Source organism: Vanrija pseudolonga, chromosome 2 (genome assembly GCF_020906515.1).
Source record: "Vanrija pseudolonga chromosome 2, complete sequence".
In the NCBI taxonomy this organism is placed as follows: Eukaryota; Fungi; Basidiomycota; class Tremellomycetes; order Trichosporonales; family Trichosporonaceae; genus Vanrija; species Vanrija pseudolonga.
In genome coordinates this window covers 4,359,397-4,376,166 of record NC_085850.1, presented here as the reverse complement: position 1 = coordinate 4,376,166, position 16,770 = coordinate 4,359,397, and the positions used below count along the sequence as shown (strand labels likewise).

General features: G+C 63.6%; 10 protein-coding genes across 10 annotated transcripts; 7 read left to right on the top strand and 3 right to left on the bottom strand.

Moving 5' to 3' along the window:
* Positions 1 to 1,373: 1,373 nt before the first annotated feature.
* On the bottom strand, positions 1,374 to 2,854 carry LOC62_02G003448 (uncharacterized protein). The gene is made up of 2 exons (XM_062769982.1): positions 2,152 to 2,854; positions 1,374 to 2,093 (listed from the first exon to the last, which is right to left on the bottom strand). The coding sequence occupies exons 1-2, from the start codon at positions 2,581 to 2,583 to the stop codon at positions 1,497 to 1,499; spliced, it is 1,029 nt and encodes a 342-aa protein (XP_062625966.1). The 5' UTR covers positions 2,584 to 2,854; the 3' UTR covers positions 1,374 to 1,496.
* Positions 2,855 to 3,657: 803 nt separating this feature from the next.
* LOC62_02G003447 (uncharacterized protein) lies at positions 3,658 to 4,828 on the top strand. Its single transcript, XM_062769981.1, has 2 exons — positions 3,658 to 4,058; positions 4,418 to 4,828. The coding sequence occupies exons 1-2, from the start codon at positions 3,786 to 3,788 to the stop codon at positions 4,583 to 4,585; spliced, it is 441 nt and encodes a 146-aa protein (XP_062625965.1). The 5' UTR covers positions 3,658 to 3,785; the 3' UTR covers positions 4,586 to 4,828.
* Positions 4,829 to 5,263: 435 nt separating this feature from the next.
* Positions 5,264 to 6,086, bottom strand: LOC62_02G003446 (uncharacterized protein). Its single transcript, XM_062769980.1, has 2 exons — positions 5,625 to 6,086; positions 5,264 to 5,537 (listed from the first exon to the last, which is right to left on the bottom strand). Exons 1-2 carry the CDS (start codon positions 5,848 to 5,850, stop codon positions 5,518 to 5,520), a joined length of 246 nt encoding a protein of 81 aa, XP_062625964.1. The 5' UTR covers positions 5,851 to 6,086; the 3' UTR covers positions 5,264 to 5,517.
* Positions 6,087 to 6,490: 404 nt separating this feature from the next.
* Positions 6,491 to 7,527, top strand: LOC62_02G003445 (uncharacterized protein). The gene is made up of 3 exons (XM_062769979.1): positions 6,491 to 6,984; positions 7,140 to 7,274; positions 7,402 to 7,527. The coding sequence occupies exons 1-3, from the start codon at positions 6,867 to 6,869 to the stop codon at positions 7,503 to 7,505; spliced, it is 357 nt and encodes a 118-aa protein (XP_062625963.1). The 5' UTR covers positions 6,491 to 6,866; the 3' UTR covers positions 7,506 to 7,527.
* Positions 7,528 to 7,663: 136 nt separating this feature from the next.
* LOC62_02G003444 (uncharacterized protein) lies at positions 7,664 to 8,501 on the top strand. Its single transcript, XM_062769978.1, has 3 exons — positions 7,664 to 8,001; positions 8,039 to 8,173; positions 8,363 to 8,501. The coding sequence occupies exons 1-3, from the start codon at positions 7,902 to 7,904 to the stop codon at positions 8,464 to 8,466; spliced, it is 339 nt and encodes a 112-aa protein (XP_062625962.1). The 5' UTR covers positions 7,664 to 7,901; the 3' UTR covers positions 8,467 to 8,501.
* Positions 8,502 to 9,153: 652 nt separating this feature from the next.
* Positions 9,154 to 9,756, top strand: lsrG ((4S)-4-hydroxy-5-phosphonooxypentane-2,3-dione isomerase; the record flags this gene model as incomplete). Its single annotated transcript, XM_062769977.1, has 3 exons — positions 9,154 to 9,220; positions 9,280 to 9,408; positions 9,653 to 9,756. The coding sequence occupies 3 exons, from the start codon at positions 9,154 to 9,156 to the stop codon at positions 9,754 to 9,756; spliced, it is 300 nt and encodes a 99-aa protein (XP_062625961.1).
* A 479-nt stretch (positions 9,757 to 10,235) lies between these two features.
* LOC62_02G003442 (uncharacterized protein) lies at positions 10,236 to 11,650 on the top strand. The gene is made up of 3 exons (XM_062769976.1): positions 10,236 to 10,302; positions 10,682 to 10,965; positions 11,071 to 11,650. The coding sequence occupies exons 1-3, from the start codon at positions 10,293 to 10,295 to the stop codon at positions 11,611 to 11,613; spliced, it is 837 nt and encodes a 278-aa protein (XP_062625960.1). The 5' UTR covers positions 10,236 to 10,292; the 3' UTR covers positions 11,614 to 11,650.
* Positions 11,651 to 11,795: 145 nt separating this feature from the next.
* LOC62_02G003441 (uncharacterized protein) lies at positions 11,796 to 12,250 on the top strand (the record flags this gene model as incomplete). The annotated part of the gene is made up of 3 exons (XM_062769975.1): positions 11,796 to 11,862; positions 11,946 to 12,077; positions 12,147 to 12,250. 3 exons carry the CDS (start codon positions 11,796 to 11,798, stop codon positions 12,248 to 12,250), a joined length of 303 nt encoding a protein of 100 aa, XP_062625959.1.
* A 157-nt stretch (positions 12,251 to 12,407) lies between these two features.
* YLL056C_0 (putative protein) lies at positions 12,408 to 13,484 on the bottom strand (the record flags this gene model as incomplete). The annotated part of the gene is made up of 3 exons (XM_062769974.1): positions 12,408 to 12,749; positions 12,804 to 13,387; positions 13,436 to 13,484. The coding sequence occupies 3 exons, from the start codon at positions 13,482 to 13,484 to the stop codon at positions 12,408 to 12,410; spliced, it is 975 nt and encodes a 324-aa protein (XP_062625958.1).
* Positions 13,485 to 13,840: 356 nt separating this feature from the next.
* On the top strand, positions 13,841 to 16,747 carry LOC62_02G003439 (uncharacterized protein). Its single transcript, XM_062769973.1, has 11 exons — positions 13,841 to 14,155; positions 14,229 to 14,320; positions 14,358 to 14,880; positions 14,919 to 15,023; positions 15,155 to 15,334; positions 15,374 to 15,620; positions 15,658 to 15,752; positions 15,845 to 15,986; positions 16,023 to 16,215; positions 16,260 to 16,555; positions 16,600 to 16,747. The coding sequence occupies exons 1-11, from the start codon at positions 14,021 to 14,023 to the stop codon at positions 16,713 to 16,715; spliced, it is 2,124 nt and encodes a 707-aa protein (XP_062625957.1). The 5' UTR covers positions 13,841 to 14,020; the 3' UTR covers positions 16,716 to 16,747.
* The last annotated feature ends 23 nt before the right edge of the window (positions 16,748 to 16,770 follow it).

Below are 16,770 nucleotides of genomic sequence, written 5' to 3'. Positions count from 1 at the left end.
TGCTCGAAATCGCGGTCCTGCGCGTCGAGATCGTGCACGCGCAGGCGCGGAAAGCGAGCTATGCGGCGATCGACGCCCTCGTCGACTCCATCATGCGCAAGGTCGACGCTTGGGAGGTGTACTGGCGCGCGTACTATGCGAACGCTGGGCTTGAGCCGACGCACTTCCACGTTACGGAGCGTGAGTTGTCCATCCTTGGGCTGGCTGATAACCCCAGTCACGACGGTCAAGGACTATGCCATGTAAGTGTTGGTTAATCGGCGCTCCTGACCCCAGCCTGCAATTCAACCTCGTCCGCCTAGAGTCAATCCAGCACGAGAAGGAACTCGAGTCCATCCCCCCCGCGCGCCGCGCAGGCCTGGAAGCAGCCGCTCGCGCAGCATGCGCGCTTGTCTCGCGCGCCGCACGAGGAGACGACAACACGAAGATGCGCCACGGGAACCGGAACGTCCGTCTTGGGCTGGCGCACGCCGCGCGATACCTCGTCCACCTGGCGTGTTTGCTGCCTGACGCAATCGACCTCCCGCAGGCCGCGAAGGACATTGACAAGCTCGCCGGGCAGCTTGAAAGTTGTGGGTCTAGTAAGCGCGTCGCTGGCTGACACCAGACCCCGACTTTCCGTTCGGCCAGCTCCTCCGCCGCGTGGTCGACCAGGCGCGCAGTGTCGGCGACCAGCCGGCGCCGGCCGAGCCAGACGCTAGCGTGGCGGTGGCGACAGAGGCACTACCCGCCGCCAACGACCCCGCCGAGTTCGACTTCTGCCTCGCGGACGGCATCTTCACGTCCGACGGCGGGTGGATCGCCGCCCTCGGACAGCTGTTCCCGCCTGACCAGGGCGCCGCTGGGCTGGGGCCGGACATTGCGCCGTGGCCCGAGGCCGAGGTGTCCCCGCCGCTCGTCACGCTCTTTGACGACTTGCCGCTTGACGCTGGGGTGGTGGGTGCGGCTGCTGACGACGACCTGTGGACGACAACGGCGATGTCGTAGATGTTGATTGGGGATCCGTACCACTATACGTTGTAGTCCATGTGATGCCACCTTGACCTATCCAATACACCGTTTGGGTCCGGTCGGCACATCCGCGACCCACCCCTCCCCAAAAGTGGTCCGCGACTGGATTGGCCAGCATTTGCGGCTAGGCACCTACCTGGAACGCAGGCACGGCGTTGGGCAAGGCATGCTCCTGATGCTGTCCTGAACTCTGTCTGGCGGGAATTGATGCCTGCCTTGCTCGCGGTGCCCAGTGCGGGATTTGGTGGGCAGCAAAGTGTCCGCTTGTCGTTGCCCCAAGAGACCGCCGCCGCCTCAACACCGTCAGTTGTCCTCGCGCCCCTCCGCCCGTCAGTATGTCAGTGATTCAGTACACCCCCGCGCAATCGTAAAAGTCATCCATGCAAGGCCGCCATGATGCGGTAGATCCTCCTCCTGACTTGATATGGGTTTGGTTATGAAGTTGTGGTTTGGTTTGTTGACTGCTGATCCTCTGCTCGCTCGGCTCACAACTTGTTGAGCTTGCCGAGGACGTCGTCCTTCTCCTTGTCCTGCTGCACCTTTATTCTTGGGGCGAGCTTGTCAAGAGTGGCGTGGATCGAGTCGCGCTGGGGCGAGTCGATGGGGAGCAACACGAGCAGGGCCGTGAGGTCGCGCTGGGCGGCGGCGAGGGCGTTCCACGTGCCGATGCGCTCGTTTGCGGCCGCTCGTCGCTGCAGGGCCTTGATGTAGGTCGGGTCGTACGTCAGTGCCTTGGTGCACGCGTCGACCGTCTCCTTGTCCTTCTTCTGCGCGGCGTACACGGCGCCGAGGTTGCCCCAGATTGCGCGCTGTGCGTCGCGGATCGCCAGGTCGGCCGTCACGCGCTCGTAGCCTGCGCGCTCGTCTGCCTCGATCTGCTCGGCCTCCTCGTCGGTGATCTCGCGGAAGCGGTCACCGCCAGCGAGGTCGTCGAGCGACGGCGGAGCCAGATGCTTGGGCACGGCGGGAAGGTAGGACAGGGCCTTGAGGTAGTCGTCGCGTGCAGCGTCAAGCTTTGGTGGACGAGCAGTGTAGAGCTTGTTGCCCGCGTCCTTGAGCTGAGTCGCGCCTTCGAGGAGAGTCTGGGAGGCGGGGTTAGGAAATGTCTGAAGGGTATACAGTATGTGGGTTACAACTCACGTTGAGCTCCTCGACGGTGAGCTGCGAGCCGTCGCCAAGGTCCTTGAGGTCAAGCTTTGCGAGCCTTGAGTCGAGGGATTCCTGCTCCGGCTCAGGCTCCTCGACGACATCGGGTGTCGCAGCGGGGGTCGGGGACGTTGCCCTCTGCTTGCCCTTTGAGCTGGATGCCTGCTCTGGCTTGGAGTCGCGCGACGAGTTCTTGGGAGGAGCCGAGTCGGTGGTCGCCGATCCGGGCTCGGTGGTAGGAGGTGTCGGGAAGGAAGGCTCCTCGACGGTGGGTGTGTCGTCCACGTCCATGGGCACGCCTCGGTCGTCCTGCTCTGCCGTTTGGAAGCTTGGGGTCGAGGCTGCCGACGTGGCGCCAGACTCGGGTGGCGTGGGGACGGGGGTGAACTGTGGCTTGGAGTCGCTGGCTGCTGCTGTGGATGCCATTGGTGTGTGTGGTGTTGTGGTTGAGGATGAAGTAGAGATGGGTGAGATGGTGGGTTGAAAAGACTTGGTAAAAGTCGGGTCCGGGGGGAGGATGACGACGACGCTGGGCTTGGGGGGCAACCGAGGTTACGAGAGGTTTTGGTTTGTGTGTTGTGTGAAGTCGCTGTGTGTCTTGTCTTGTGCTGTACCTTGCAGTGAATGCTTTCTAGAGCTTCTAAGTTTGAGTTGAACGCGAGCAAGAGAGATGTTTAATAAGTGAGATGGATGCAAGAGAGTCGAGTTGTCAAAGAGAGGACCGATGACAACGGGACAAGAGCAGGGCAAATCACAATGCTCCGCCGTGAGAGTTGTCGACTAGCATTAATCCGCATTTGAGATTGTTTCTAATGAAATGTCGCTAAGAGTGACGTCAGCATTAGGATTTCCGTTGTCGGGCGACTAATGGGGAATTACTAGTGACTTCTACAGTGAGCCAGGGCGGACGAGAAGGCCGAGAGGGGCGGCTTCGACGGCTTCGACGGCGCACAGACGGCGCAGCTTGCGTCCGTCTCGGACTGCTCTTAACGGCCAGCCCCCCCGCGGTGGCCGTCAAGTCCGTCTCGCATTCCCCCTCGCTCGCTTGCTGCTTTACACGAAGGCAGAGAGCATTCTCGTCGTGGGAAACGGGGAAGATGCGAGCAGGTTCTGGGCTTTAAGGTCATCACGTGATGCCTTGGAGACGGGGCGTCAAGAGGCATTCGAAACTGGGCCTGGCGCACGTCCCAAGAGATGCTCCGTCGGCTTCTGGCGCATGCTGAAACACTTCTGACGCGGACCGAGGCGCACGGACAGAACAGAAGCAGCAGCGAGAAGGGAGAGATCAGCGCGCTGCAGATCAAAACGATCGGCACAGGGCGCAGGATCGGCGAGGTGTTGACTTCGCACCTGGCTGCCACGTGCGGTAACCACGTGGGAGCCATGTGGAATTTGCCGAAAGCGGAGATCGCTTCCAGGCCGTCGCCACTGAGCCAAAAGTCGTTGACGCATGTGGACAGCCGTCGAGATACGCAAACAGTTGAAACTAATCACATGCAACATCTTGCTTGCCGCATCGTGATCCACTCCTCTCTCGGCCGTCTACTTATACACGCAGCGTACACTCGACACGACTCTCTTCATCCCACTCCCTCTCAACCTCTGCGCACCACGCCAACACAAACACAATGACCACCGAAGCCCCCACCACCACCGCCTCCACCTCGCACAACGACAAGCGCACCGTCGCGCAGCAGCTGACGGGCATGGCGCGCGCGCTCGCCTGGCGCGTCACGGGCAACAATGTCGACAGCTACGACCCCAACAACCTGCCCGACAGCCAGCCGTCCAGCCCGACGGCCGCGGCAAACGCTGGCCCGCAGGCGTTCGCGCGCGTACGCGTGTTTGTGCGTGACGACCGTGGCATCAACCCTACGGACAAGAAGGCGCTGCTCAAGAAGGTGAGTGTGATGGTAGGGCCGAGGGATGTGTACGAAGCTGGGTGGTGGCATCCTTGCTGCTTGTGAGCGAGCAAGAGGTCCTTCGGCGCCGAGTCGCCTTGCTCGCTCCCGCAGCCTTGACCGTGGGTGGGAATGTCTCCAGCTTCGGCAGACAGTGGCCGTTCCCTCCCACCTAGAATGTGTCACGGACAGCGCTCAGTCGGCCTCGCAAACCTGCGAGGCGGCTGCGACGCCGCGACACCACGCACTGTCCGAAAGCGTCCGCCCGCGCCCCGCCGAGTGCGGGGAAGCACGCCACGCGGAGGCTCTGACCTCATTATTGTCCGAATCTGGCGGCCCCGCTCACACGCACAACGCAGCTCGACTCGGCCAAGATCAGGTTAGCCTGGCAGCTCGGCTCGATCGAGACAGACATTCTCGCGGCCTTCGGGGACGAATACTCGCTTGAGGAGACGCTTTGGGTGCTCGAGGGGCTGCTCAAGGAGAAGAAGGCGTCGATTGACGCTGGACGGGAGGCAGAGCAGTAAAGCCAGCGCCAACACGCGCAACGAGCGAATGTCAAGCCGCAACCGTCGCCATGGCCATCGCCATTCGTCGCCGTCTTCGAGACCACCCTGCCCCACACCACGACCGCTACACCCCCGCGACCGAGCCCGAACCGAGCCCGAACCCCGCCGCAGTCCGCCACCCCGCTCGCAACACAGACGCTCTTCAACGCGCGCGCGCATACCGCGCACGCGCACGTATAATGTAATACCTTTTGACGTTGACGCAGCCCCGGAACCAACTGACATCACTTGACATCACTTCTGATGTTGTGACCACCGTGCCGTGCCTCTGGCGTCGTCGTCTTATCAGATCTGCCTTGAATGCCTCCCAGGGGGGTCAAACAAGGCCACTCCGCGGGCGTGGCACTCGCATGTGGCGTGTGCGCTGCTCGACGCCATTGCTAACCCGCACGCGCCGTGTTTCGCGTTTGGTATTGAGGCTTGCGTTTGGTTTTCCGGGCCAAACCGTACCCGATAAGGAGGGGGCATGGGCCGTGGCATGGGGCCGCGTGGGGACGGGAGGGGGGAGGGCACCCCTGCCGGCGGGCAGCAGCGGGTGTGCGGTGGCGAGCACACCGTGCGCCGTGCGGGAGATTGCAACGTGCTCGCGATAACCATCGCCACCCGATCCGACTCGGGAAACCCAACAACGCTCGACGCATTCGACACGATGCATGATACCAAATCGATAAAAAAAACCAAAAGCAGCGGCGCGCACCGGGACTCTCTAGCCTCTAGGGTGTAGCTCTAGCTCTAGCTCTAGCCGGGCGGGGGCGGGGGCGGGACAGACAGGACAGACAGACAGGACGGGACAGTGACAGTGGTCTGGTCGTGGTCGTCGGGCGTAAGGACAGTGTGGCGACAACAGGGGGTACAGTGGTGGGGGGTGGTACAGGTTGAGGGGGCGGGGCTTAGACGCCGATGGCAGCGACTGGGGGTGGGGGTCAGCATGGTGCCAGTGTTGTAGCCAATGCCTCGGGCAGCGCTGCGCGCCGCCCTCAGCCCTCGGAGCACTCACGCTGCTCAGTAGTGACCGTCGACGAGCCCTTGCCGAAAGGACGCGTGACCTTGTGCGTGTTGCGCTCGGCACGGGGCGCAAGCAGCGCCTTCCAGCCCGGCGTGCCGTCGGCGTACACGGCCTCAGCGGCGGGCGGGATCCAGAGCGCCGTCATGGCCAGCAGGCCGAGCGTGGCGCCGACGCGCGAGCGGGGGAGGGCGGTGGGGGCGGGGACGGTGCGGGGCATTGCGGCGGCGGCGAGCGGGGGTACAGACAGACAATGAAGGAGACGGAGAGACAGAGACAAGCAGAGACAAGCAAGCAGGAGAAAGCGAGATGCCCCCCGGCCTCGCCGCCCACACGACCTTATTTATCCATATGCACCCCACCGCCAAGCCGCAGTTCGAAAAAGAAAACACCTCAGGAGCCGACACCCGGTTTCGAATTTTGGGAGTGTGGTGGGGTGGGGTGGGGGCAGTCGGGAGGGACGAGGGAGGGTCCGGTGAAGCGGCCTGCGGGCCAGTCGCCAGGACAGGCAAGGCGACCTCCCTCAGGCGCCCTCGACATCCCTCAGCCCGTATGCACACGACAGCGCTGCGCGCTGTACGCTTCTGATTTCGATTAGGGAGGGATTTGACGGCACATAACCTGCCTCCTTCAGGCTTCAGGGAGGGCTGATTTCGAACATTTTCCTTGTCCGACCCCTCTGCTCCGATGCGTCGAGGTGCCACTTGGGAAGGCGGGGGGCGGGGCCAAGGCGGCGACCGGAACACCTTGTGCCGCCGGTAAGGTCGCCAGCAGGCAAGCGCCGTGCTGGCCGGGTCGGTCTTGTGCGACGCGACCAAGTCAGCCTGCGTGCGTGCGAGACATCATCAGCGCTGGTTGCACGGCGAGAGATGAGATGTGCTCACAGGGAGGGCGGGGCGGCGATGGGGCACCGCCGCCGCCGTCAGTAGATGACCACCTCGAGGGCGCCGAGGCTGGGCCTGTCGGGGCGTCGAGGACCCCACCTTCGACGTCCAGCCTGACCTCATGGCCTGCGTCCGGTGCTGCTGTGTCGACGCCATGAGGTCACCCCGCCCGACATGCCGCACGCCCGGCTGCGGCTGCTCGTCATATCCGCGCGCCCGGCAACCCCTCGCCGTGTTCCTCGGCGTCTCGTACACGGTCACGCGTCACGACCTCGCCCACATTGCTCGTCACGCAAGGCGTGCTAATCGCCATCGGCGGGGGGCAGTGCGGTATGGGGTATAAGTAGCGCGCATGGTGTGGGTTACCGCGGCAGCTCGTCAACCACCCTCACCCACCCACACAATGGTCTTCGCTCTCGTCGCTTCCTTCCGCGCGGTGGACGCCGCCGCTGCTGAGCGTATCGTGGACCGTGAGTAGCAGCGAGCGCGCGGAACGAGCGGCGTGAGCGGCGTGGTCGAAGCCAACGGCACTTGCTGCCGCTGGTTGTTGCTCGTCCGTCGCTCGCTTGCTCGCCAACCCACACCTCGCCCGCTCGCACGCTGACGCGTGCTCGCTTGCCTTCAGTCCTCGGCAAGGTCCGCAACTTTGCCCTCTCGGCCGACGAGCCCGGTACGCTCGTGTACAACCCCGCGCGCAAGGCCGCCGACAGCCTCGACTTTGTCGTGTACGAGGAGTATGTCGACCAGGCGGCGCTTGGAGGTGGGTACGGAGGCGGGCACCGCGGAACGCGAAGCGGGGCGCGGGGTGCTGGGTGCGTGCGTGCACCGCTGTGCGTCGCGGCGACGCCCTGCACCGACACCCCCCTCGTGCAGCGCTCACGCCCCAGCCCACGTCACGTCCACCCAGTTCAAGACGCTCGAGGGCGAGGCGGACAAGCTGTTCGTCGGCGGCAAGGAGGGCCTCAAGATCGAGTACGTGAACCGGTTCTAGGCGGCCATGGGTGTCGGCCTGTCGGCGCATGCATCAGGCGTCTGAAGGAACAGGTGTGAGGGCAGGTCTGGCTGCTTCTGCCCGATGTTGGCGATTGATTGTCGTGGCAGTCGACCGCCATCAGCTCGTCATCCGGCTGACTGACATCATCAGCAGCACTGATCCATAACCTCGCTCTCTAACAGCGACAAGGCGGCATGACGGAACACGCGCCCTCCCTCGCACCTTTGCAGCCTCGGTGTTACTTAGTCACCGTTCAGGCTCTGCTTACGCCGCGTAGCTTACAGTACACAGCGCCATACGCAATGGTTACTCATCGCGCCTGGGTGGTGTGCCGCGTCGCCGCGCAGCCGCATATCCGCGCCGAGATATAAAGATAATGCATACGGCACAGGCATGCATGCACCGTACCACAAGACCACCAACATTATGACCGTCACGCTCATCGCCACCTTCCGCGTCGTGGACGAAGCGGCCGCCTCGCGCGTCCAGGAGCGTGAGTGTGTGCCGAGACGGCGCCGCTGACCGCCCAGTCCTCTCCAAGGTCCGCGACGTCGCGCTTAGCCCCGCAGAGCCCGGCACGCAGGTCTACAACCCCGCTCGCAAGACGACTGACGGCCTCGACTTTGTCGTGTATGAGGAGTATGCCGACAAGGCGGCCGTCGACGGTGAGTGTGAGGTGGGGGAGTGGGGGCTGTGGGCGCACCAGCGCGGCGACCCTGGCTCGGCGTGGTGGCATGCATGACGGTGAGGAGGTCGTCCGCAACTCTTCTCAAAGCGCTACGTCGATCACCCGCGACACGACACCGCCCACACACCGCGCCACGCCGTAAAGCGCAATCACTTACGCCTCGCAGCACACCTCTCGTCGGACGAGTTCAAGGCGCTCATCGGCGAGTCGGAGACGCTGCTCGTCGGCGGCAGGGCGGGGCTTAATGTGAACTACTATGCCAAGTTCTAGACTTGACTTGGAGGTGTAGGACATATGCATCGGTGGTGTTGAAGCGAGGCGGACGACTGGTCGAGCGAGTGATGGGCTGGCAGGTGGAATGATGTTGTGCACTGTCGGTTGTCGGTTGTCGTGGCGGATATCGTCATCTTGGCTCATTCGCTCGGCGGGATATCATGCCGTCTCGGTGTGTCAATGCAGAAACAGGCGTCAGCGCGTGTGTGCAGCGCTGCGTGCGGCACGGGCATGCTTTGCCCTGTGGAGCGAGTCCTTCACTCCGTCGGCACTGGGTCGTCGAAGCTCGCCATGTTCTTGATGCCCAGCCAGGCGGTGGAACGGTGGTCACTTCCGCCCATGTCTCGGTGATGAGACCGGACGCGCCGTCTACACCGTCCACAGCCCCCTGATGGCCCCTGACGCGTCCACAGCTCCGACGTCAACCACAGCCCCCTCCTCGACGTCGATAACCTCGTTCTAGACGTGTTGAGTGTTCGGTGAAGAAGCTTAGTCACGGCTCGGTGAGCCCAAGCCCCGTTCAACCGCCGACGACCTCGAGCTTGGCGTTGGTGTTCGTCATGGCGAGGTTACTAATCGCACTGATCACGCCGAGCGCCGTGCCGCACCGTTGGGAGGTATATAACCCGTGCGTGCGCAGCTCGGAGCATGCAGACTATCGCACCAGCAGCAACAAACCACACCATGACCGTCACCTTCACTGCCTCGTACCGCGTCGTCGACGCCGCTGCCGCCCAGCGCGTCCAGGAGCGTGAGTCGCTCCCACCATCTCTGGGGCAAGTTCGTTCGCTGACGCCCGTTCCCGCTCAGTCGTCCGCGCAGTCCGCGACGCGAGCGCCACCGAGCCCGGCACGCTCGTCTTCTCCCCCGCACGCAAGGCGGGCGACGACCTCGCGTTCTTCGTGTATGAGGAGTATGCCGACCAGGCGGCGCTTGATGGTGAGTAGGGCTGGGGGGAGGTTTTGGCGTGCCGCGGAGGTGACTGCGGCTTGTCACCGGGATGCCCTCGGCGCCGCCGATATGACGGCGAGGCGTCGAGGCGTCGTTCACTCAGGGCAGGCGGGTGCGCGGCGCGGCGCCGGCCTCGGTCGGTCGGTGTCGCGGGCTCGTCGGCCCGCAACGCACCCGCAAGGCCGCCAGCAAGCCACGCCACGAGTTGGAACGCATACTAACTCGCACGCAGCGCACCTCGCCACGCCCCAGTTCCAGGCGCTCATCGGCGAGGCGGAGACGCTGTTCGTCGGCGGTAAGGCCGGCCTCAAGATCGAGTACTATGACAAGCTGTAGCTGGCGTGATGCATCTGCTCTTGCTACTGCTACAGTTCCAGGGCTGCAGTCCGCCCGAGACATTGCTTGCCCTTGCGTTGTGTGTCTTTGCTGGAACGCGCGCTCGTTGCCTAGCTCGTGCGTGGCACTCGCCGATCTTGTCGTCATGTTGTCTCACTCCTCTCGGCAGCGCTGCGCTCTCGGTCGGCGGCAAGGAGTGGGCTCCTGGCCCCAGATACGACCAGAGCAAGCATGCACACGTTGCAGCAGCCCAGCCCAGTCCTCATGCACCCTCCCCCACTGCACGCACCCTACAATTGATTGCACGTCGTCACCGCACAATCCCTGGCAGGCACGAGCTTCCGGCACTCTGTCTTGCGCCAGCGGCGGCGCCGGCAGCGGGAGCGGGAGGAGGAGGGTGGCATGTCGGCGAGACATACTCTGCACATCACCACGTTGGTCCGAGCTGCGTTGCTGCTGCTACTGCACGGCATACATATGTGAACTGCTGCTGCTGCTGTTGCTCTTATCACGCACACATCGATACCCCCTTCACCATGGTCATGAGTGAGTGGAATCTGGCAGCGGCATGCCGGCAGCAGCGGGCTCCTCCTCTTCGTCACCCCAGATCTCGACGTTGCCCTCCGCCGGCATTTGCCTCGGCGCTACTGGTGTCGTCGGCGAGGGAGCGCTGCGCCGACCACAAGCTGCGCCGAGCACCCCTTCGCCGACACCGACGCCGTTGCAGGGGCCGATAGCGCAGCTGGCGACCTCGCTGCCCCCTCCCCACTGCTTCGTCACCACCGCCAGGAACGTAATCACCATTGCGTGGCAGGGGTCGAGGTGACGAATAAGGGGTGCCAAGTGGCCAGGTGGCTGCTACGGAAGCCCACCTACCCGCTGCCGCTGCCCGTGTACCGGCGGAACGCACAACTGACAACCCCAGAAATCTACTACTACGAGGCCGGCGCATGGTCGCAAGCGCTCGAGCTCGCGATCGCCGAGACGGGCTACGACGAGGACGAGGTCGAGTGGGAGCGCGTCAACCTGCGCTCCGGGGCAAACTTTGACCCCAAGTACCTCAAGCTCAACCCGCTTGGCCTGATCCCCATCTGCGAGGTCGACGGCAAGATTGTGCGCGACAGCGTCAACGTCGCCAAGGAGATCCTGCAGCGCGCACCTGGCGGCGCGGGGGAGCTGTCGGCTGAGCACGCCAAGCTCATCGAGCAGGTGAGCGGGCGCGAGTAGGGGACGACCTGCAGGCCGACACGCGGCCGAGGCCAGCCACGACAGCAGTGTCCACCCACCACAAACGGCCGCTGACACCACCCCCAGGTCCACGACGCATCGCGCGACCCCAAGCTGTTCGGCCTGTACCCCTTCGACGCGGCCGACCGCGAAGAAAAGGCGTCGGGCGAGGTCTTCCAGTTCATCAAGGGACGACAGACCGCGCTGGAGAAGTATCCTGCCGAGGCGCCCGAGCTGGCCGAGTTCTACAAGGGCAAGCTCGAGGACAACACGGTGCTGTACGACTTTTACCAGGGCAAGCTGGACGCTGCGGGCGAGGACAAGGTGTTCGCGCAGGGCAAGGCCGTGTGGGCGAGCGCCGGCGAGCTCGTCCACGGCCCGCTGACTGCCGCGCTCAAGACGGCCTCGCCCTTCCTGGCCGGCGACAAGCCCGGCGAGGCAGACTACCATGTCATCGTGTGGCTTGCGCGCGCCATCTCGCTGAGCGGCACCGAGCAGGGCCAGCCCGCAGACGTCGGCCTGCCCAACCTCCACAAGCGCATCGGCGGCCCCGAGATCGACCCCGCCGTCGCAAAGTACTGGGAGACGTGGCGCGAGCGCGAGTCGTTCACCGAGAACGAGGTGTGGTAGACATAGATGTGCATGATGCAGACGCAAGTGGCTTGGAGTGGTGGGCGGGCTTGGCGGCGGCGAGTAGGCCGAGGTCATGCGGTATGGCCGTGCCCGAGATCTCTTCGTCGTCGGTGCGTCATTGTTGCTGCATCGTCTCGCGACAACATTCCACGTCCACACTCACACTCACCACCACCACCATGACCCTCGTTATCGTGATCCAGCTGCGCGCAAAGAGCTTGCAGGCAGCAGATCGCGTCCAGCATCGTGCGTACCGTGGCACTGGGCTGGGCTTGACTCTGGCCCGCCCGCCCTGCACCCCGCACGACGCAGCGCCGCTGACACCCCAGTCCTCGCCGGTATCCGCGACACGGCGCTCCTCACCGAACCTGGCACGACAATGTATCTCACCACGCGGGCACAGGCGGACCCGCTCGAGTTTCTCCTGTTCGAGGAGTACGTCGACGAGCTGGCACTGAAGCGTGCGTGGGTCGGGGTGCGGGGGAAGGAGACGGAGAGGCAGGGTTAGGCCGCTGACACCCCCGCGACAGTGCACATGTCCTCGCTCCAGTTTCAGGCGCTCAAGGAGGAGGCGGACGGCTTGTTCGTCGACGGCATCAAGGGGCTGCGGATTGCCTACTATGACCGGTTCTAGCGACCAGCAACTGCAGCAGCAACGGCTTCGCCACCCACAACCACACTGTAACATGACATTTGGACCCCGAGCACGCGACTTGTAGACTGGAACGAGGATGCATCTATAGGCAGAGACTATGGACGAGGGTGAATAGGCAGGACCGTCACAGGGCGGTTCAGGCCTCGATGTCAGCCACGACAGTCTCGACGATGCCCTTGGCCTTGGGCACCCAGCCGAGCGCGCGCGCCTTCTTGCTCTGCGCGAGCACGCTGCTGCCGCCAAACATGTATCCCTTGCCGGTGCCCTCCGGGATGGAAATCGCGCCGGCAGCCTTGACCTCGCCCTTGGCGTGGAGCGCGTCGCCAATGGCAGTGACAACGTCCTTCCAGTTGTGCTCGCCAACGCCAGAGTAGACCAGGTTGGACCAGCCGCGCTCGGTGCCAGCCGTCTTGGCGGGGTTCTGGAGCGCGTGGGCGAGGACCGCGAGGTAGAGCGAGGTCAGGTCGGAAACGTGCACCTGGGATAATGTCAGCGCGTGGTGCTGGAAGAGAGTCTGGACCTCAGCACTCACGTTACCCCACACGTTCTCGCCCTTGCCGATGTAGGCCGCCTGCCCGTTCTCCTTCGCGTACGCGACGTAGTCGGGCACCTGGAGCGAGACCTTCTTTCCGGGGCCCTTGCCGACGCCGTAGACGGTGGGCGAAGTGACGACATAGGCCGAGATGAGGCCACGCTCAGCGGCGCGGACGACGAGGCGGGTGCCGGACTGGAAGTAAGCCGTGTCGGGGAGCGCCTCCCAGCGCTCGGGCTCGTCGTCGCTCCACTTGGCGCCAGTGGGCGCCTCGCCGTCGGTACCGGAGAGGACAGTTCCAGTACCGACCGTGTGGATAAGGACCGGCTTGGTGTGGGTCGCGGCGCGCTGCTCGAGCGACTCGATGATCGCGCTGATCGCGGCGTCGCCGCCGCCAAAGGGCACGGCAAAGTTGACGACGACGTCGTGGGCCGCAGCCAGAGGGCCAACGGTGTCGGCCTCGACCGAGCCGAGGTAAACGTTCACGCCGAGGGGCTTGAGGAGCGGGATTTGGGCCTCGGAGCGCACGAGGGTCGTGATGTTGGCCGCGGGGTGGGTCTTGAGGAGCTCGACGAGGAAGTCGCCTGTGGTGTGAGCGGGCTGCGGTCAAGAGTCTCATCCAGCCTACTCACCGCCCATGTAGCCGGCGGCACCGAGGATGAGGATCTTGGGAGAAGACATTGCGTTGGTGTGGTTGGAGAGCTTGTTGAAGTGAGAAGGTTGAGTGAGTTGGTGAGTGTCGAGGACGTTGTCAGGCCTTGTTAAGTACTCGTCGCGACGGCCAACTTGGGCGCACCTCGCAGCAAAGGCATGTGTGCTAGTCCAACTTGCTTACATCTTGATTCAGTCAGCAACGCAGCAAGCTGCAGTAAGCTCCAGTCAGCTCGTTGATCTTGTTGCAGCGTAAAGAGTCTCGATGATGGCTGATGAGAAAGCAAAGCATGTGATGGTCGGAATGTCTCACTTTCGTCATGCCCCCATTTCGACGGTTTAAAGCGGAACTTCCGTTCAATCGTGCACTTTCCCATCTCCCATCTCACCTCGTCATCACACCCAAGCCGCATCTCGTTACGAATCACGATCCCCTCGTCCCGCCCTCAAACCCTTGCACGTTGCACCTTGCACCCTCCTGCATCCTGAACCAGGGAGGGGGAGCAGAGGGGAGGCTTATCTATCACCCACGCCGACCGCGCGTCAGGTGGATCTCGGCGAACACCATGCCGGAGACTCACGGGCGAGACGACGGAGGTTCCGTAGACGACCACGAATCATCATCACAACCCCCAGAGAAGAAGCAGCGGCAGGCGCGCCGCGCTCTCAGTTGTACAGAGTGTAAGCGGCGCAAGACAAAGGCAAGTGGACGGCTGCTGGATGCTGCGTCAGCCAATGTGTTTGGACACCGAGCTCACCTCACGCCCACCCCAGTGCTCTGCCCTCGGTAAGACACCATGCGACGCCTGTGTCCGGCGCGGCCGGCCAGGCGAGTGTGTCTGGATTGATGCGGAGGCACACAATGGGTGAGTTGCCAGTATGCAGTCCATAACTCACTCTCAGTCCGGCGTACGCGCTCACGGCCGACCTCGACTCGCTGCGGCGGCAGGTCGAGGAGCTGAAAGAGCTGCTTCAGGTGCAGATCACGACCACGGCCGGAGTGCTAGCGCGGATCGCCGAGGCGGCGCCTGTCTCAGCCGTGCCCCAAGCGGCACACGGCACCCCGAGAACCACTAGCAGCGGTGCGGCATCGGGGCCGGCTGGCACCTCAGCGGGGTCGGTAGCGGCGCACGATTCCGGCGAAGCGAGCGTCGGGCGGCGCGCCAGCACCACGCGGATGCCGCGGAGCGCGGTCGAGACGACGCTCAAGGGCTTCGAGGCGAGCGTGGTCGGCACGCTGCCCGGCACGCGGTTCGTCGGCCCCGGCTCGGTGGTACGCAATGCGGCCAGCATTCGCAGGGGGGACGCGACAGCGGCGCCGCGCGCCACGGCGCTCGAGCGGGCGTACGCCCTCCTCCCGCCCGTCGACCTCGGCCGCGCCATCGTCGACGAGTACTTCCGCGGCCCGCTCAACCGCGGCTGGCCGGTGAGTCGTAGGTGTGGCGGCGCCGGCGCTGACCCCAGATCGTCGAAGAGGTCACCTTCCGCCAGAAGTTTGACGAGTACATGAGCTTCAAGCCCCTCGAGGGGACCATGGACCAGATGTCGTGGCTCGCCGTGTATCTCATGGTAGGTATCGGTGCCGGCGTGGGCTCGACACGGCGCGTGGAGGGAGGGGGAGAGCATGCGGCAGCCCGTGATGCCCAGGTCGACCTCCTCGCCGGCCACCGGCAGACGCACCTCGCTCACACCGACCGCAGATGCTCGCGTCGACGACAAAAATGAATCACCACATGCGCCGCTTCTCCAACCACGATCCATCAGACCTGCCTCTCGCCCTATATTTTGGGGCGATGGACTGCCTCGACGCAGCAGACTACCTCACTGTCCCCCAGATTCGACATCTTCAAGTCGTTGTAATGTCGCTAACCTTCCACTTTGTGAGTAGCCGTGCCGGCTCACAGTTGACGCGTGATTAGCACTTTGCGGATGTCAACGCACAGGGCAATATCGCGCTGCGTAATGTCGACGCCGCGATCAGCACCTGCCAGTGGCTCGAGCTCGACATCCTTGAGGACGACCCAGCCGCACTGCCGGCTGATGATGCGGCGCTTGTTGGGCTCTCCCCAGTTCAAGGCCTCGAGCTCGTCAAGCGACTCGTTCACTACCTATGCTTTGCCGATGGTACATTCCAAAAGCGATTAGGACTGTGGCGGTGGTGTCATAGTAAGTTGAGATACTTGTGCCGCTGCTAGCCTTTCAGACCTCAAAACGCCCTTCCCGGGCAACTACATTGATTTGTGGCATCTGGACGACGAGCGACCGCTCACCGAGCTAACGAGCGCGACGCTTCCGAGGGTGAGTCTCTCGTCGACGACGTCGCCCACTTGTTCGAGCAAGGCAACCTCGCCGAGCTCACAGCCATGGCCAAACAAGCTCACACACATCAGATCGGAAGTGCATTCGCGACTACCATCGCAATGTACCACCGGCCAGAGGGCTTCTCGTACGAGACCATGCTGGCCTACGACCAGGCGCTCCGACGTGTGCTCGACCAGCTTCCCACCACCACTGGCCCCCTCTCGTCGTACTGTGAGACTCCAACACACCGCGGCTGCTAACCCGCAGGGATGATGCACATGATCAACTGTAGTATCCACAATCGCATTCTCCGCCTTCACCGCCCGTACATGTTCCCCAGGCACACCGATCTTATCGAGGCACTTGATGCGCAGGCAAGTGCGCGGGCAGCGGTCCACAGCTCGCGTCGGATCATCGAGATCCAGTTAATATTCAACGACAACCCCCTCATCAGGCCCAGGTGCGTTACACCTCCAGGGTGCATAATGCTAAACAGTACAACAGATTTGTGCACATCTGGATCCTCGGCGCTGTACTCGTCCTAGCCATCGACTACGTGTCTGGCTCGCGGGAAAGCAGGACGTCCCTGCTCCAGTCGCTCGAGATCTTCAACCAGTCGTATGTCTCACCCGACGACAGTCCCTACGCGACGGGCATTGGGTCGCGCGACATCATGCGGCAGTGTGCGCAGGCTGTCGACGCCATGCTCGCCGTGGCTGACGACCGTCTCGAGCGTGGCATAACGCCGACAGATGAGGGAGGCATGAACGGATACTTTGCCAGAGTGGCGGACCGCATCTGTACGTCGGTTCGAGATTGATGCCCCAGCGCTAACAAGGTACAGCTGCCACTGAGCAACAGCACGCCGTCGACGTCTTGCCGTATGACGCCCTTGCTGCGCTCTTCCCCGACCTCTCGGACTTTGAATTTTCCTTCCTCACGGCCTCGGGCGGCCAGTAGCGTAGTCTGTGATGCAACGCTCCCCAGCGACCGTATGTGATGCTGCTGCTGCTAC

What these genes read in the sequence shown, in the direction of transcription:
- LOC62_02G003448 (XM_062769982.1), bottom strand. Translation starts at nt 2,583, where the DNA reads ATGGCATCCACAGCAGCAGCCAGCGACTCCAAGCCACAGTTCACCCCC. An exon ending in TCACCGTCGAGGAGCTCAAC is followed by an intron (nt 2,094 to 2,151) that starts GTGAGTTGTAAC and finishes CCCGCCTCCCAG; the next exon opens with ACTCTCCTCGAAGGCGCGAC.
- LOC62_02G003439 (XM_062769973.1), top strand. Translation starts at nt 14,021, where the DNA reads ATGCCGGAGACTCACGGGCGAGACGACGGAGGTTCCGTAGACGACCAC. An exon ending in GTAAGCGGCGCAAGACAAAG is followed by an intron (nt 14,156 to 14,228) that starts GCAAGTGGACGG and finishes CGCCCACCCCAG; the next exon opens with TGCTCTGCCCTCGGTAAGAC. An exon ending in AACCCCCTCATCAGGCCCAG is followed by an intron (nt 16,216 to 16,259) that starts GTGCGTTACACC and finishes ACAGTACAACAG; the next exon opens with ATTTGTGCACATCTGGATCC.
- LOC62_02G003445 (XM_062769979.1), top strand. Translation starts at nt 6,867, where the DNA reads ATGGTGTGGGTTACCGCGGCAGCTCGTCAACCACCCTCACCCACCCAC. An exon ending in TGCTGAGCGTATCGTGGACC is followed by an intron (nt 6,985 to 7,139) that starts GTGAGTAGCAGC and finishes GCTTGCCTTCAG; the next exon opens with TCCTCGGCAAGGTCCGCAAC. An exon ending in CGACCAGGCGGCGCTTGGAG is followed by an intron (nt 7,275 to 7,401) that starts GTGGGTACGGAG and finishes CTCACGCCCCAG; the next exon opens with CCCACGTCACGTCCACCCAG.
- LOC62_02G003447 (XM_062769981.1), top strand. Translation starts at nt 3,786, where the DNA reads ATGACCACCGAAGCCCCCACCACCACCGCCTCCACCTCGCACAACGAC. An exon ending in AGAAGGCGCTGCTCAAGAAG is followed by an intron (nt 4,059 to 4,417) that starts GTGAGTGTGATG and finishes CGCACAACGCAG; the next exon opens with CTCGACTCGGCCAAGATCAG.
- LOC62_02G003444 (XM_062769978.1), top strand. Translation starts at nt 7,902, where the DNA reads ATGCATGCACCGTACCACAAGACCACCAACATTATGACCGTCACGCTC. An exon ending in CGCCTCGCGCGTCCAGGAGC is followed by an intron (nt 8,002 to 8,038) that starts GTGAGTGTGTGC and finishes CTGACCGCCCAG; the next exon opens with TCCTCTCCAAGGTCCGCGAC. An exon ending in CGACAAGGCGGCCGTCGACG is followed by an intron (nt 8,174 to 8,362) that starts GTGAGTGTGAGG and finishes TACGCCTCGCAG; the next exon opens with CACACCTCTCGTCGGACGAG.
- LOC62_02G003446 (XM_062769980.1), bottom strand. Translation starts at nt 5,850, where the DNA reads ATGCCCCGCACCGTCCCCGCCCCCACCGCCCTCCCCCGCTCGCGCGTC. An exon ending in GACGGTCACTACTGAGCAGC is followed by an intron (nt 5,538 to 5,624) that starts GTGAGTGCTCCG and finishes CCCCACCCCCAG; the next exon opens with TCGCTGCCATCGGCGTCTAA.
- LOC62_02G003442 (XM_062769976.1), top strand. An exon ending in ACGCCAAGCTCATCGAGCAG is followed by an intron (nt 10,966 to 11,070) that starts GTGAGCGGGCGC and finishes CACCACCCCCAG; the next exon opens with GTCCACGACGCATCGCGCGA.